We start from the raw sequence: 15,716 nt of genomic DNA on the forward strand, positions 1-15,716 counted from the left end.
CCACCTTGTTCCAAAGGGGATATGGGCCTCAGGAGGCGCCCAGAGGTGACCTCAGGCGGCCCGACCCAGGAGTCCAAGCTCCGGGAGCAGGGCCACGGGAGCAGCTGCGGAGAGGGGCGGCGCCAGGAGCCGGAGCGGGCAGCCGGGCGCTTCCAGGAAGAGGTGCGGGCGGCGGCGCGCCAGGGACCGTGGGCGGTGCCGTCGGAGCGGGCGGGTCACGTGACGCCCACAACAACGCCCACGTCTTGGTGGGCGGGGCACAGGTGGGCGGGGAGCATGCAAAACAGCCCAGGGCGGCGGCCAATCGCGGCGCGCGCCGGGGGTCCAGGCCCCGGGAATCCGAGGCGCCGCCCGCGCGCAGTCTCTGGTCACTGCCGCCCGGGGGCTTTTGCCAGCGGCGCCGCGGGCCTGCGTGCTGGGGCAGCGGGCACTTCTTCGACCTCGTCCTCCTCGTCCTGTGCGGCCGGCCGGGTGAGGCCGGGCCCGCGTAGGGGGCAGTCGGCGGCTGCCTCCGGCGGAGGTGCCTCGCGGCGCCCGGGCCGGCCCGCGCCTCGGCGGCGTGCTCCATGCATCCGGAGCCCGCCCCGCCCCCGAGCCGCAGCAGCCCCGAGCTTCCCCCAAGCGGCGGTAGCACCACCAGCGGCAGCCGCCGGAGCCGCCGCCGCAGCGGGGACGGGGAGCCCCCGGGGGCCCCGCCACCTCCGCCGTCCGCCGTCACCTACCCGGACTGGATCGGCCAGAGTTACTCCGAGGTGATGAGCCTCAACGAGCACTCCATGCAGGCGCTGTCCTGGCGCAAGCTCTACTTGAGCCGCGCCAAGCTTAAAGCCTCCAGCCGGACCTCGGCTCTGCTCTCCGGCTTCGCCATGGTGAGCTCCGGCCGCCCTGCCCTGCCCCCTCTGCTGTCCCGGCTGCTCCCGCCCGCAGCCCCGACGGGACCCGCTGGGGAGCGGGCTGGGCGGGCCGGGCGGGCCGGGCGGGCCAGAGTGAGGGAAAGAGCTGGGAGAAACCGTGGTGAGCGCTGCGCGGGGGGCAGAGGTGCTGGACGTGAGCACTGGTGGGCGCCGAGTACTCCGATCTGGGGTGGTGACAAGCCATATCAGAGTCCGGGCTCGGGGTGCTTGGGTGCCTCCACATGGCCATGCCTGCCCCAGCAAGAGTGGTAGATGCATCCCGAAGTTAGCTCTGTAAGAAGCCCGCCCCATGTGCGTTCAGGAGCGAAAGGAGGGACTCAGAAGCTCTAATCCAGCTGGGGGCGTCAGGAGGTGGGGACAAGGAGAAAGACCTTGCGCTGTCTTGTGCCCCCGCACCCGAGGCCGGAAGGTGTTAGCCGTGTTCTTTTATCAGCTCCTAGAGGGGATTTCCTGACACCCCTTTTCCACCGCATTTTCCGAGAGCCTCAGCCTGGGGGTTTGACAACCAGTCCCCACCCTGTTTTTTCTCCAGAAACTTGCCACTGAGTCACTGCGTGTGAGGGAGGAGGGAGGGACATGTTCCCGTTGAATGGGCTCTTTATTTTTTATTTTTTCCAAGACGGAGTCTCGCTCTGTCGCCCAGGCTGGAGTGCAGTGGTGCAATCTCGGCTCACTGAAATTTCCACCTCCTAAGTTCAAGCGATTCTCATGCCTCAGCCTCCCGAGTAGCTGGGATTACAGGCACGCGCCACCACGCCCGGCTAATTTTTGTGTTCTTAGTAGAGACGGGGTTTCACCCTGTTGGCCAGGCTGATCTTTAACTCTCGACCTCGTGATCTGCCAAAGCTCGGCCTCCCAAAGTGCTGGGATTACAGGCGTGAGCTACCACACCCGGCCCAATGGGCTCTTTCTTGATCTAGGGGATAGGCATGCTTTCCTTTCCCCACCATCCCAAAGAGCTGGAGTGCAAAGCCTCTGAGGTGTGGGGTGGGTGAGGCTGCGGATGGGCCTGAGAAGTGGCTCTGGGGATACCCTCAGGCTTGGCATATTGAAGTTTCTCCGTTGCAGGGGACTACATAATAACTACATTATTACCACTCGATGATATCAGCCTGCCATGAATGGACTCTGCTCCCCGCCCCTCAGTTCTGTAGACCAGAGCACTCCTGCCCCCGCCACCAGTGAGCTAAGCCCTTGGCCTTGAGGGAGGGAGTGGCTGCACCCTTCGTGTTTTCTTGGGAAGGGAGTGTGTCTGAAACTCTCCCTGCTTTGCCTTGCAGCAGAGCCTGAATTTTTTAAGGCCCAGAGCACGCTGGGCCACAGTGGAAAGGCCAGGAGATGGGGAGTGGGAAGCAGCCTTCCCTGCTCAGTTACTTGCTGCCTGTGTGACCTCAAGCAACTCACTCTCCCTGTCTGGGCCTCAATTCCTGAATTGATCAAAGAAGGCTGCTACTCAAAAGTTTCTCTGACTTTGAGAATAAAATTGAGGGAGCCCCTGAAAGGAGATCAGGGAGTGTGTTTGCATAAACAGACGGCACTCTCATTTTTAGTTTAGACAGGACGGACTTCTGCTCTGTTAATTTCAAATCCTAAGAGACCAGGTTCTGCCTCCTGCCTGAAGAATCTCTAAAAGCAGCTGGCATTTACTGAACACTCACTCAGTGCTAGGTGCCTTAACTCCTGGGCTTACTCCTCAACAACCCTCTGTGGTGATTTTATCAAAGGGCTCTCCCAAGACCGCACAGCCAGTCTGGTGGAGCGGGATTTGAACCCAGCTCTGCTGGTGTTCAGAACTTGCTCAGGCACTTGTACCCATTGCGGTGTATAGGAACTCTGATTGATGTCCAGCCAGGGATGTGTTAGGACACTAGGAAATGAGAAATAGGGCAAAAGAGTTTCTTTTTTTTTTTTTTTTTGAGATGGAGTCTTGCTCTGTCGCCCAGGCTGGAGTGCAGTGGCGCGATCTTGGCTCACTGCAAGCTCTGACTCCTGGGTTCACGCCATTCTCCTGCCTCAGCCTCCGGAGTAGCTGGGACTACAGGCGCCCACAACCACACCTGGCTAATTTTTTTTGTATTTTTTTAGTAGAGACGGGGTTTCACCGTGTTAGCCAAGATCGTCTCGATCTCCTGACCTCATGATCCACCCGCCTCGGCCTCCCAAAGTGCTGGGATTACAGGCGTGAGCCACCGCGCCCGGCCGCAAAAGAGTTTCTTTTAAGCCAAAGAAAGTTTTATAATTGGTGGTGGGGAGGGAGCTACCAGTTGTCAGCTGCAGCGCTTGGGATTTAAGATAATGGTTCCCCCTTTTCTTGTGGTCATGAGTTTATAGCTGCCCCAGGCTCCTTCTCACTCCTGAGGGGTGAGATCCAGATGAATGACACTTTCCTGCCTTCTCAAGTCCCTTCTTCCTTTCGAAGACAGGCCTCATGGTCAAATGTCACCTCCTTCTCTTGCTAAAAACAGTGTGGGGAAGTCAGGAGACTGGGGCAGCCAGTGGCATGGAGTGGGCCTTGGCCCACCCAGTCTGTCTCTTGGGGACTTTTATTTTCCCCCACCTGGGTGGAGAAGGCTTCCTGGCACTACTGATGGAATCCCCAAATTTCTGCAGGCAGGGAAGGACCGAACCCCATGATACTCTCCATTCTGCAGTTACAAGAAGGTAACTGCATGTGCCATGAAGTTGGAAATCTATAGGAGGGATGGGATTGGGTGCAGGGTCTGACCATGCCCCACTCCCACTTAGACACCCAGCCTGTAAGTGAGCTTCGGAGAGGAGAGGGTGCCAGCAGCCCCAACGCCATGGTAACAGAGTGACAAGTTTCCTGGATTACTCTCCCTTGGCTTATGAGTCAGCACAACCAACTTCCTGCCCCCAGAGGGCTTCCTTCCCAGAGACCTGGAAAGTCAGAGGAGCTGACTTGACCTTTGATTGCCAAGGGATGGGGTCAACCAGGTGAGATTGAGGGAGGGTCTCCCACAAACCCTGGAGGGGATTGAGAGGTTCCCCACTTCATGGGTAGAACAGCCTGGCCAGGTGGCCGGAAAGTGTTGGGGATCGCTGGTGGGTGACCTCAGGCAAGAGGCTTTACTTCTTTGAAGCCAGTTTTCTTTTTTTTTGAGACGAAGTTTCCTCTTTGTTGCCCAGGCTGGAGTGCAGTAGCACAATCTCAGCTCACTGCAACCTCCACCTCCCAGGTTCAAGCGATTCTCCTGCCTCAGCCTCCCGAGTAGCTGGGATTACAGGCACACACCACCTCACCTGGCTAATTTTTGTATTTTTAGTAGAGACGGGGTTTCACCATGTTGGCCAGGGTGGTCTCAAACTCCTGATCTCAGGTGATCCACCCGCCTCGGCCTCCCAAAGTGCTGGGATTACAGGTGTGAGCCACCATGCCTGCCTGAAGCCAGTTTTTTAATGTGTATGGAGATGGCAGGTATCCTGCTCTCCCATGGACTCATATGAAGGTTCATTATGAGGCCAGACTGGGCCCATGAAACACAGGAATTTTCAGGGTCTGATGATGCACACCTTGCCCGGACCCTCTCTGATCTGCAGATGAGACTCTTGCTCCACACGGCATTTCTAGGAACAGCAGGCCTCAGGCGCACCATCCTCCAAACTCTAATGAGAGATACAAAGCAAGGGGGCCTGGATATAGCATAGGATCAGCATCCCGCAGAGCTCCTTAAGCCCAGAGTACTCTTGTGGGCTTTGATTCAGGCCCTCTGTGCCTCAGTTTATACTTCATTGAGAGGCAGCCAGCCTCAGCCTGACCCCGTCCCCTGCAGGACTGGCGAGCATATGTGGTGATCTCGTCTGCTGGGGAAGGCAGGCTGTAACATTAGCCTGAGCAGAAGATAATTGGGAAGGTCAGTCTGCTGCCGTAAACAAAATGCTTTCCATGACCTGGGATCAATTATTTTTGGATTATCTGCCTCCTCAGTTCTCTGCCCGCCAGCACCCTTTTGTTCCCAAGTTCTAGAGCTGGTTCAGAAGTTGCCTGTAATTTCTATGAAAATGAGTTGGAAGGAACGACACAAGTCATAAGACACTGAGCCTCTGTGACATGTTCAGAGTTCAGGGACCATGTAAATGAGCAAGAAATTGCTATTACTATTCCTAGTACTGATCACTGATAGTAATTATTATTGCTGTTGTTGATTGGGCTCTTGAAATAGGCTAGACGGTGCCCCACATAGCATCTCGTGTGATCTTCCTATAACCAGGTGAGTATAGGTGATGGTCATTGAGAGGAAAGACTTGCACATGGTCACCTGGCTGGGAAGCTGCAGAGCCCTGTGGCTGTGGTGTAGCGCCATTGCTATGGGAGAGAAAGCATCAGAGAGTGTAGGGGAACAGAGCTGAGAAGCTCAAGCAGGGTAAGGTCAGAACAGACACTTGAGCAAGACAACTTGGTTCAAATCCCAGCTCTACCTCTTATAAGGGCAAGACCTTAGGCAAGTCATTTAACCTTTCTGGGCCTCTGTTTCTTCATCTTTAAAATGGAGTACGGCCGGGCGCATTGGCTCACGCTTGTAATCCCAGCACTTTGGGAGGCCGAAGTGGGCGAATCACCTGAGGTCAGGAGTTCAAGACCAGCCTGGCCAACATGGTGAAACCCCATCTCTACTAAAAATACAAAAATTAGCCGGGTGTAGTTGTGCATACCTGTAATTCCAGCTACTCGGGAGGCTGAGACAGAAGAATTGCTTGAACCTGGGAGGCGGAGGTTGCAATGAGCAGAGATTGTACCACTGCACTCCAGCCTGGGCAACAGAGTGAGACTCCATCTCAAAAAAAAAAAAAAAAAATTTTGCAGAGCACTTACAGTATCTGACCCGAGTATCCCAGAAACTTGCTTACCCTTTTTTCCATTGTGTTAGGGCTGCTAAGGGTTAACTGAGAAGAATCTGGTTCTTGCCGAGCCTTGAGTGTGGTGGAGTTAGGACTTGAGAAAGCCTTCAAGTCAAAGGAAATGGCAGGAACAGTTAAAGATGAGAAATTACAGGGCCTAGGGGAAAGGTACAGGGGCTGTGGTTGGGGTTGAGGGTCTTCAGGAAGTAGTAGAGAACGGTGAATTTAGCCAGGCAAGATGATGGAGGGCCTTGATTGGGTGGGAAATTTGAACTCTTGGATAGGCAACAGGGAGCCATTGAAGGTTTTAGACAGGAGTTACATGATGAATTCTATGATGACGGTGGTGGTGGTTGTGATTACTGTTTACTGAAACCCTGTTGTGCCAGGCATGAGCCTGAACGCTTTTCTTTCATTCTTACTGAATCCTCACCATAGCTCTTAAAAGTATGTACTGTAAACAGGAAAACTAAGGCTCCTAGAGGTTAAGATTCTCCAGCTAGTAGAATTCCAGCTCTGGTCTGTCTGGCTGGGAGCCAGTTGAAGAGAAAGTCTGGGTCTGTGCCCCGCTGACCCTGTATGCAAATTCAGCCTATTCATGGCTTGTAACAAATTTACTAAGTTGCAACCAACACACTTTGTTGTTTCTTTCTTTTGATAACTTTGGTACCAAGCTCCTGGTCCTTTTTAGAATGAGATAAGGGTGAAATGAAACAAAGTCGCAGCACACATTGCATCTTGCAAGACCTTATTGATGTGCTTGCTGTAAGGCTAAATGTTGATTGGTGAAACTTTTGTTTCTGTTATAAACGCGTGTGTGTCTATTTATAGAAACATTTGGAGTCCTGGACTGTCATGGTCAAGACTTTGTAAACCACTGCACACTAGGCCTCAATACCCTCTTAAGAGATGGTTTGCATTTGAGGTGGGGCCAGCAGGCTCAGACAGCTCCGGGTGACCCTGCATGGTTGAGGCTTAGAGGGCCTCATGTTCCAGGCTGCAGCCACCCACCCTCCTAAAAGGGTGGACAAGAAAAGAACTAGGCCAGGGGAAGGAAGGCTGTGGGAGCTGAGGTCAGGCCCAGCATGGGAGGGCTGCCTCAGAGGGCCTGGACTTGCAGGCGCCAGGTGCCCTGGGTCTCCATGGAGCCCAGCAGGAGCCAGGAGAGATAGCTGGCAATCAGGCGAGGTGGGCTGACGGCTGGTATGGTCCGTCAGGGCCAGCCAGGCCTTGCCCTTCGCAGAATTATGTAACCCTCTTCTTGGCCCTTGCTAAGGTTTGGCATCTCTAGCCAAAACCCTATTGGGGGGATCCATGGAGCAGTGTGAGGTGGAGCTGGTGGTCTTTTGCCTTTCCTATCCCTTATAGGGCTCGCCTCGCCAGGTTCAGGCGGCCAGTGGCTGGCGGGGGGCTGTTTATTTTGGGCTGACGGGCTATATTTACCTTGTGAAGCTGCGTGCGATCTGATCTGATCCAATCTCGCTGGGGCTCAGCTGGGGCTCTGGCAGTCAGCTGCCAGATCTGTAGGGCCCCTGGCCCTCCCCCTGCCACCCAAGGGGAGATTTCCAGAGCAGGAAGTATCCTGGAAAAAGTGGTGGCATTTATTCCTGTGAATTTTTCATCAAGCTCCGTGACACATGCCAACCGTTCCTTTCTTCTCACTTTGAATCATTCTTTTACACGGCCCCCTGAACCCTGTGGCATTGAACTTGGTTCCAAGTGTGGGCACATACAGCCTGCCTAAGTGGACGGAGTTCCAGGAATCGTAGGGTCTGGTGAGGGTAATGGGCTTTCTTCCGGAGCAGGGCAGCAGGCCCTTTCCTCTTCCTCGGAGAGCCCAGCCTCTCCCCTCTCCCCAGCCCAAAACCTCAGGGAGGGCTGGCGAGTGTGGGTGTCCCCAGGCCGTGTGCGTCCCAACAGCTGCACTGCTTTCTGGCACTGGAGCCTGTGGGTGTGACAAATGGTGTGGAATGTGGTGGTCTCTGTCCTGTGGAGGTGGCCATCAGGCCAGGTGTGGCGTGGGGTACACATCCTTGTGGCTGAGGTTTGGAGCTGGGGCTGCCTCTAAATATAGCAAGCGAGGCCCAGAGTCGGGGTTGGAAGGTGGGTATGTGGGGTCCCTGTCTCCAGTCTGAGCTGAGGGTATCCAGGCACTATTTCTCTTCCATCCACTTCAAGCTCTGTTTTTCTCCTTTTTTCTTTTCTTTTCTTTTTTTTAGAGATAGAGTCTTGCTCTGTTGCCCAGGTTGTAGTGCAGTGATGGGATCATAGCTCACTGCAGCCTCGAACTCCTGGGCTCAAGGGATCCTCCTGCCTTAGCCTCTCAAGTAGCTGGGACTGGCCAGGTGCGGTGGCTCACACCTGTAATCCCAGCACTTTGTGAGGCTGAGGTGGGGAGATCATCTGAGGTCGGGAGTTCAAGACCAGCCTGAGCAACAAGGTGAAACCCCGTCTCTACTAAAAATACAAAAGTTAGCTGGGCATAGTGGCGGGCGCCTGTAATCCCAGCTACTCAGGAGGCTGAGGCAGGAGAATCGCTTGAACCCGGGAGGGGGAGGTTGCAGTGAGCCAAATTGTGCCAGCGCACTCCAGCCTGGGTGACAGAGTGAGACTCCATCTCAAAAAACAAAAAGTAGCTGGGGCTACAGTCATGCCCACTATATCCAGCTAATTTTTTTTTCTGTGTGTGTGTGTGTGTGTGTGTGTGTGTGTGTGTGTGTGTGTGTGTGATAGGGTCTCACTTTGTTGCCCAGGCTGGAGTGCAGTAGCACAATCACGGCTCATTGTAGCCTCAACCTCCTGGGCTCAAGGGATTCTCTCGCCTCAGCCTCCTGAGTAGCTAGGACTACAGGTATACTCTACACCCAGCTAATTTTTTGATTTTGTAGAGATGAGGTCTCACTGTGTTGCCCAGGGAGATCTCGAATTCCTGGCCTCAAGTGATCCTCCTACATCAGCTCCCTAAATTGCTGGATTACAGGTGTGTGCCTGCTTTATGTGTTTTTCTTTCTTTTCTTTTCTTTTCTTTTTTTTTTTAGACAGAGTTTCGCTCTTGTTGCCCTGGCTGGAGTGCAATGGCGCGATCTTGGTTCACTGCAACTTCCACCTCCTGGGTTCAAGCGATTCTCCTGCCTCAGCCTCCTGAGCAGCTGGGACTATAGGCACGCATTACCACGCCCAGCTAATTTTTGTATTTTTAGTAGAGACGGGGTTTCACCATATTGGCCAGGCTGGTCTCGAGCTCTTGACCTCGTGATCCACCCACCTCGGCCTCCCAAAGTGCTGGGATTGCATACGTGAGCCACCGCGCCCGGCCCTGTGTTTTTCTTTTTAACCAAGATTTATTGAGCTGCTGTAGCTGGCCCTATGCTAAACATCTACATATGAAAACTACATTTACTCTCAGCCACCATGTGAGGGAGGTGCTCCTTTGCCCCCTTCATACCCGGGCTGTGGAGCCAAGTGGACTTGGTTTTGAATCCAGCAGCAGAGTAACCCTTTGGACAGCTGACATCACCTTTCTGAGCCTCAGTTTCCTCGTTTGTAAAAGAAGAATAATGGTATTAGTAACTCGTGGGATTCTCTCTTTTTTTTTTTTTTTTTTTGAGACAGACCATGCTCTGTCACCAAGACTAGAGTGTAGTGGCGCTATCTTGGCTCACTGCAACCTCTGCCTCCCGGGTTCAAGCGATTCTCCTGCCTCAGCCTCCCAATTAGCTGGGATTACAGGTGCCCACCACCACATCCCAGCTAATTTTTTTTTTTTTTTTTTTTTTTGAGATGGAGTCTCACTCTGTTGCCCACGCCGGAGTATAGTGGCATGATTTCGGCTCACTGCAACCTCCATGTCCAGGTTCAAGCGATTCTCATGGCTCAGCCTCCCAATTTTCTGGGATTACAGGTGTGTGCCACCACACTCAGCTAATTTTTTTGTATTTTAAGTAGAGGCGGGGTGTCACCATGTTGGCCCGGCTGATCTTGAACTCCTAACCTCAAGTTATCTGCCTGCTTCGGCCTCCCAAAGTGCTGGGATTACAGGCATGAGCCACCACACCTGGCCCACCCCTGACTAATTTTTGTATTTTTAGTAGAGACAGGGTTTCACCATGTTGGCCAGGCTGGTCTTGAACTCCTGGCCTCAAGTGATCCACCCTCCTCAGCTTCCCAGTGTGCTGGGATTACAGGCATGAGCCACTGCCCCTGTCAGCCTCTATTTTATAGGTGTGGAAGCTGTGGCACAGAGAGGTTGAGATCCTTATCCAAGGTCAACAGCTTTGTAAGTGGAGGAGCCAGTTTGCAGCCAGCTGTGTGGTTTGTTCTGTGGTCCTGACTGCATAGAGGGGGAGAGACACTACCTCGGGGGTGGCTGGGGCACAGGCGAGGCACCAAGTAGGGAGCAGAATGGGACTGCAGACCTGTATACAGGCCCCCCATACACACCCCAGTGGCCAGCTCAGGGCCTGAGCCACCTAAAGGCTCCAGACGTTTCCAGTGAGTGGATCAGTAGCAGTGGACCTGGGGCAGCTCAGCAACAGCCGCTGCTGCTTGTCCTGTCTTGGGTTTCAGGTTCCGGGGTGGCAGGCCAGAGCAGGAAGAGGAAGTGCTGGGGGTGGGGAGGTGGCAGGAGACACTGGCTGCTGGAGGGGGCTCCCCTCTTCCAGGTGTGGGCAGGCCTGGGGGCAGAGACAAGGGAGCTGCAGGATGTGGCCCTCCATCTGCCGTGCCCTGGTGACCTACCCCACGTCTTGTGTCCAGCACCCACATGTGCTGAGATACCCTCACCCGCATGGACTCAGAATTCTCAGGGCTGGCTTTCGGCCACCAAAGATCTTAAACACGGTAGAAATCCTGATGGCATTGCCCCAAATTTATATGAGCTTGAAATGTTTTGTAAACGCCTGGACTGAAAAGTACATACCGCCATCCACTGTGGGCATTCTTAGACAAAAGCCTGTGAATCCTGTTGAAATTGTCAGAAAAGTCCTGTGAATAAATGATACTTGGCTGTTTTAAGGAGAGTGTCCACCATCTTCAGATTCTCAGAGATGTCCGACCCCAAGTCAGATCCAGATTGTGACCTTCATCTCGCTGCAGCCCCTTTTTTTATGGGTGTTGAGGAGGGTCTTGGCCAAGGTTACCGGTAAACAGGCAGTTAAGGAGCTGGAACATGGGTTTGCCAGTTTGGCCTGGCGTTCTTTCTGCCTGAGCGTGCCCCTCTGGAGGATGTTGTAAAGAGACTGTGGGGTGGGGATGAGGTTCCTAAACTGAGTAATAATGAAGCTCACTTTTATTGAGGGTTTGTTGTGTGCCGGACACTACCTGTTTTACATGGATTGAGACTCTCTTAATCCTCAGAAGAAGCCTTCGAGGCTTGTCCCATTATTCCCATTTTACAGATGTGGAAACAGAGGCACAGAAAGTTGAAAGCTTGCCAGAGTCATACAGCCCAATCAAGGGCAGGGGAGTCAGGGTTCAAGCCAGGCAGACTGTAAAAGGAGAGCGGTGGGGAAGGAAGGAGTCCACACCCCTACCTAGGGCAGGAGGGGTGAGGACAGGAATTCCCTGCCTGCTGGGGGCCAGGCTGGTGTGCGGCTAATGGAGAAACTTCAACATTAGGCTTGCCGCTCTGAGCCTGCCACATATATAGCAAACACCTTATAAAGAGTCACTGTCCTTCATGGAATGACTGCCATAGGTATCCGCCATCTCCCTACCCCTGTCCCTCCAGCCCACATGGGTTGACCATGGTTGTGTGCCAACTGCCCGCTGCTCCTGGCCCAGATCTGATAAGCTGGCTCCTTTGCATGGGGGTGACTTGCAAGGCCCAGGTGAGGAGCAGTGGGTGTCTGGCCCGGAGCATGCCCCTGGTGACCTCGGGTCCACAGGTCTCCAGGAACTGGGGGCAGCTGGTGTGTCAGCCCTGGGGCTGGGGAGGAGACAGCCCCAGGGTGTACTGGCCAGCCTGCACCAGGGCTGGGCCCGTCGCTTCTGGGAAGCCTGCTCTGTATGTCAGGTCGTGCACTGTGTTCTCAGAAGGGCCTGAGTGTGCCCTGGGAGGGCAGCCACCACCCCTCTGCATGTCCCCAGAGCAGGGCATGAAGGAGAAGCCTCTGCTTGGGTGTGAGGATGTGGGGCCAGCAGGCATGATGGCTGGCGATTGCTTTTTTTAATGCTTTTATTTTAACCATAGTAAAATACGCATAACAAAATTTACCATTTTGACCACTGATGGTGGTTGGTACTAATTTTAATTTTATTATTATTATTGTTGTCGTTATTATTATTATTATTATTATTATTGAGTTAGAGTCTCACTCTATTGCCCAGGCTGGAGTGCAGTGGCACGATCTCAGCTCACTGCAACCTCCGCCACCCGGGTTCAAGTGATTCTCCTGCCTCAGCCTCCCAAGTAGCTGGGATTACAGGCACGTGCCACCACGCCCAGCTAATTTTTGTATTTTTAGTAGAGATGGGGTTTCACCATGTTGGCCAGGCTGGTCTCCAACTCCTGACCTCAGGTGATCCACCCGCCTCAATTTCCCAAAGTGCTGGGATTACAGGCATGAGCCACTGGGCCCGGCCTGATTTTATTTTTTTTAGAGACAAGGTCTTGCTCTGGTGCCCAGACTGGAGGGCCGTGGGGCAGTCATAGCTCACCACCACCTCAAACTCCTGGGCTCCAGCGATCCTTCCCCACCAGACTCCCAAGTAGCTAGAACTACAGGTGTGCACCACCCCCCCCCCCCAGCTAATTAAACAAATTTTTTTTATAGAGGTGGGGTTTCTCTGTGTTGCCTGGCTGCTCTCCAACTCCTGGCCTCAAGCAGTCCTCCCACCGCGGCCTCCACAAGTATTGAGATTACAGGCGTGAGCCACTGTGCCTGTCCTGCAGCTGGTTTCTAATACCTGGCTAGGTGGTAATAGCAGTGTTTTGGGAGGTGGTTACCATGTGCCAGCTCTCATTTAATTGTTAAAATAATTCTATGAATTGGCTGGGTGTGGTGGCTCACACATGTAATCCCAACACTTTGGGAGGCTGAGGCAGGCAGGTGGGTCACCTGAGGTTGGGAGTTCAAGACCAGCCTGGCCGACATGGTGAAACCCCGTCTCTACCAAAAGTACAAAAAATTAGCAAGGTGTGGTGGCGCATGCCTGTAGTCCCAGGTACTCGGGAGGCTGAGGCAGGAGGATCACTTGAACCCAGGAGTGGAGGTTGCAGTCAGCCGAGATCGCATCACTGGGCTCCAGCCTGGGCAAAAGAGCACAACTCTGTCTGGAGAAAAAAAAAAAAATCCTATGAACTACTATTATATCCCTATTTTACAGATAAGAAAGTCGAGGCTCAGGCCGGGCGCGGTGGCTCACACCTGTAATCCCAGCACTTTGGGAGGCTGAGGCGGGCGGATCACGAGGTCAGAAGATCGAGACCATCCTGGCTAACACGGTGAAACCCCGTCTGCTAAAAATACAAAAAATTAGCCGGGCGTGGTGGCAGGCGCCTGTAGTCCCGGCTACTCGGGAGGCTGAGGCAGGAGAATGGCGTGAACCCGGGAGGTGGAGCTTGCAGTGAGCCGAGATCGCGACACTGCACTCCAGCCTAGCTTGGGCAACAGAGTGAGACTCCTTCTCAAAAAAAAAAAAAAAGAAAAGAAAAGAAAAGAAAATCGAGGCTCAGAGAGGTTAAGTGACTTTCCCAGGGTTGCACAGTTAGTGAGTGCCAGGGCTGGGATTCAGATCCAGGCAGCCTTGGCTCTTGCTTTCTGTAGGGCTTTCTGCCACTCTCATCCACAAGTGGATAGGCCTTACTATCCCCATTGTAGACATATGAAAACTGAGGCTCGGAGAGGCCAAGCGACTGGCCAGGGTCCCAGAGCCTGACAGGAGGAGAGCTAGGACTGAAGAGTAGTAATGTGGGCTGGGACCGCTGGCACTCATCCTGCCTGTCCCCCCGCAGGTGGCAATGGTGGAGGTGCAGCTGGACGCTGACCACGACTACCCACCGGGGCTGCTCATCGCCTTCAGTGCCTGCACCACAGTGCTGGTGGCTGTGCACCTGTTTGCGCTCATGATCAGCACCTGCATCCTGCCCAACATCGAGGCAGTGAGCAACGTGCACAATCTCAACTCGGTCAAGGAGTCCCCCCACGAGCGCATGCACCGCCACATCGAGCTGGCCTGGGCCTTCTCCACTGTCATCGGCACGCTGCTCTTCCTGGCTGAGGTGGTGCTGCTCTGCTGGGTCAAGTTCTTACCCCTCAAGAAGCAGCCAGGCCAGCCAAGGCCCACCAGCAAGCCCCCCGCCGGTGGTGCAGCAGCCAACGTCAGCACCAGCGGCATCACCCCGGGCCAGGCAGCTGCCATCGCCTCGACCACCATCATGGTGCCCTTCGGCCTGATCTTTATCGTCTTTGCCGTCCACTTCTACCGCTCACTGGTCAGCCATAAGACCGACCGACAGTTCCAGGAGCTCAACGAGCTGGCAGAGTTTGCCCGCTTACAGGACCAGCTGGACCACAGAGGGGACCACCCCCTGACGCCCGGCAGCCACTATGCCTAGGCCCATGTGGTCTGGGCCCTTCCAGTGCTTTGGCCTTACGCCCTTCCCCATGACCTTGTCCTGCCGCAGCCTCACGGACAGCCTGTGCAGGGGGCTGGGCTTCAGCAAGGGGCAGAGCGTGGAGGGAAGAGGCTTTTTATAAGAGAAATTTCTGCACTTTGAAACTGTCCTCTAAGAGAATAAGCATTTCCTGTTCTTCCAGCTCCAGGTCCACCTCCTGTTGGGAGGCAGTGGGGGGTCAAAGTGGGGCCACACACTCGCTGTGTCCCCTCTCCTCCCCTGTGCCAGTGCCACCTGGGTGCCTTCTCTTGTCCTGTCCGTCTCAACCTCCCTCCCGTCCAGCATTGAGTGTGTACATGTGTGTGTGACACATAAATATACTCATAAGGACACCTCCTTCCCGTGTCTTGTATTTGTTGGGCCTGGGCTACTGCTCACCCTGGTTAGGTGAGCCTCTAGGAAAACTTAAAACAAATTTTAAGCCAGGTATGGTGGCACATACCTGTGGTCTCAGCTATTCAGGAGGCCAAGGCAGGAGGATCTCTTGAGCCCAGGAGTTTGAGACCCCATCTCAAACAAAAAATACAAAAATTAGCCAGCCACGGCGCCTGCACTTCCAGCTCCTTTGAGAGACTGAGGCAGGAAGATTGCCTAAGCCCAGGAGGCCAAGTCTGCAGTGAGCTATAGTAACACCACTGCACTCCAACCTGGGCAACAGAGGGAGACTCTGTCTCTAAAAAAATAGAAAAATTTGCCCCGCATGGTGGCTCACGCCTGTAATCCTAGCCCTTTGGAAGGCTAAGGCGGGCAGATCACTTGAGGTCGGGAGTTCGAGACCAGCCTGACCAACATGGAGAAACCCCGTCTGTACTAAAAATACAAAATTAGCTGGGTTTGGTGGCGCATGCTTGTAATCCCAGCTACTCGGGAGGCTGAGGCAGGAGAATCGCTTGAACCCAGGAGGCGGAGGTTGCAGTGAGCTGAGATCGCGCCATTGCACTCCAGCCTGGGCAACAACAGTGAAACTCCATCTCAAAAAAAAAAAGAAAGAAAAAAAATTCAACATTTTATTTTGAGAAATTTCAAACCTACAAAAAGTTGCAGGAATAGTGTCTATCTGAAATACATATTCAGTCTTTTCTTTAGAAGTTTTTTTTTTTTTTTTTTTTTTTTTTTAAATAGAGCCTCACTCTGTCACCCAGGCTGGAGTGCAGTGGCGCGATCTGTAAAATCACCGTGAGCACTGACTTAGCACATACTGGGCCGTTGCTCCTAGGAGAAATACAGGGTTGCGTTCCTGTGAGCTTTGGTCGTGATATTTTCATCAGCTGATCAATATGTAATCTTGTTTTATGTGTATTTCTGTTTAAAGATTCATATATATATGT

The 15,716-nt window shown here is 53.7% G+C and overlaps 1 protein-coding gene across 2 annotated transcripts; it reads left to right on the forward strand.

Moving 5' to 3' along the window:
• The first annotated feature begins 353 nt into the window (after positions 1-353).
• On the forward strand, positions 354-14,724 carry ORAI1 (ORAI calcium release-activated calcium modulator 1). Of its 2 annotated transcripts, none has more exons than XM_528664.7 (2): positions 354-869; positions 13,726-14,724. In XM_528664.7, the coding sequence occupies exons 1-2, from the start codon at positions 567-569 to the stop codon at positions 14,326-14,328; spliced, it is 906 nt and encodes a 301-aa protein (XP_528664.3). In that variant the 5' UTR covers positions 354-566; the 3' UTR covers positions 14,329-14,724. The 2 variants fall into 2 exon arrangements, with proteins under 2 accessions (XP_528664.3, XP_016779909.2); XM_016924420.4 differs by having other exon boundaries at positions 421-752.
• Positions 14,725-15,716: the final 992 nt, after the last annotated feature.

This window comes from Pan troglodytes, chromosome 10 (assembly GCF_028858775.2).
Source record: "Pan troglodytes isolate AG18354 chromosome 10, NHGRI_mPanTro3-v2.0_pri, whole genome shotgun sequence".
Taxonomy (NCBI): Eukaryota; Metazoa; Chordata; class Mammalia; order Primates; family Hominidae; genus Pan; species Pan troglodytes.

Excerpts from the sequence above, each read along its gene's own strand:
- ORAI1 (XM_528664.7), top strand. The coding sequence starts at position 567 with ATGCATCCGGAGCCCGCCCCGCCCCCGAGCCGCAGCAGCCCCGAGCTT. Across the intron at positions 870-13,725 it reads TGCTCTCCGGCTTCGCCATG|GTGGCAATGGTGGAGGTGCA; the intron begins GTGAGCTCCGGC and ends GTCCCCCCGCAG.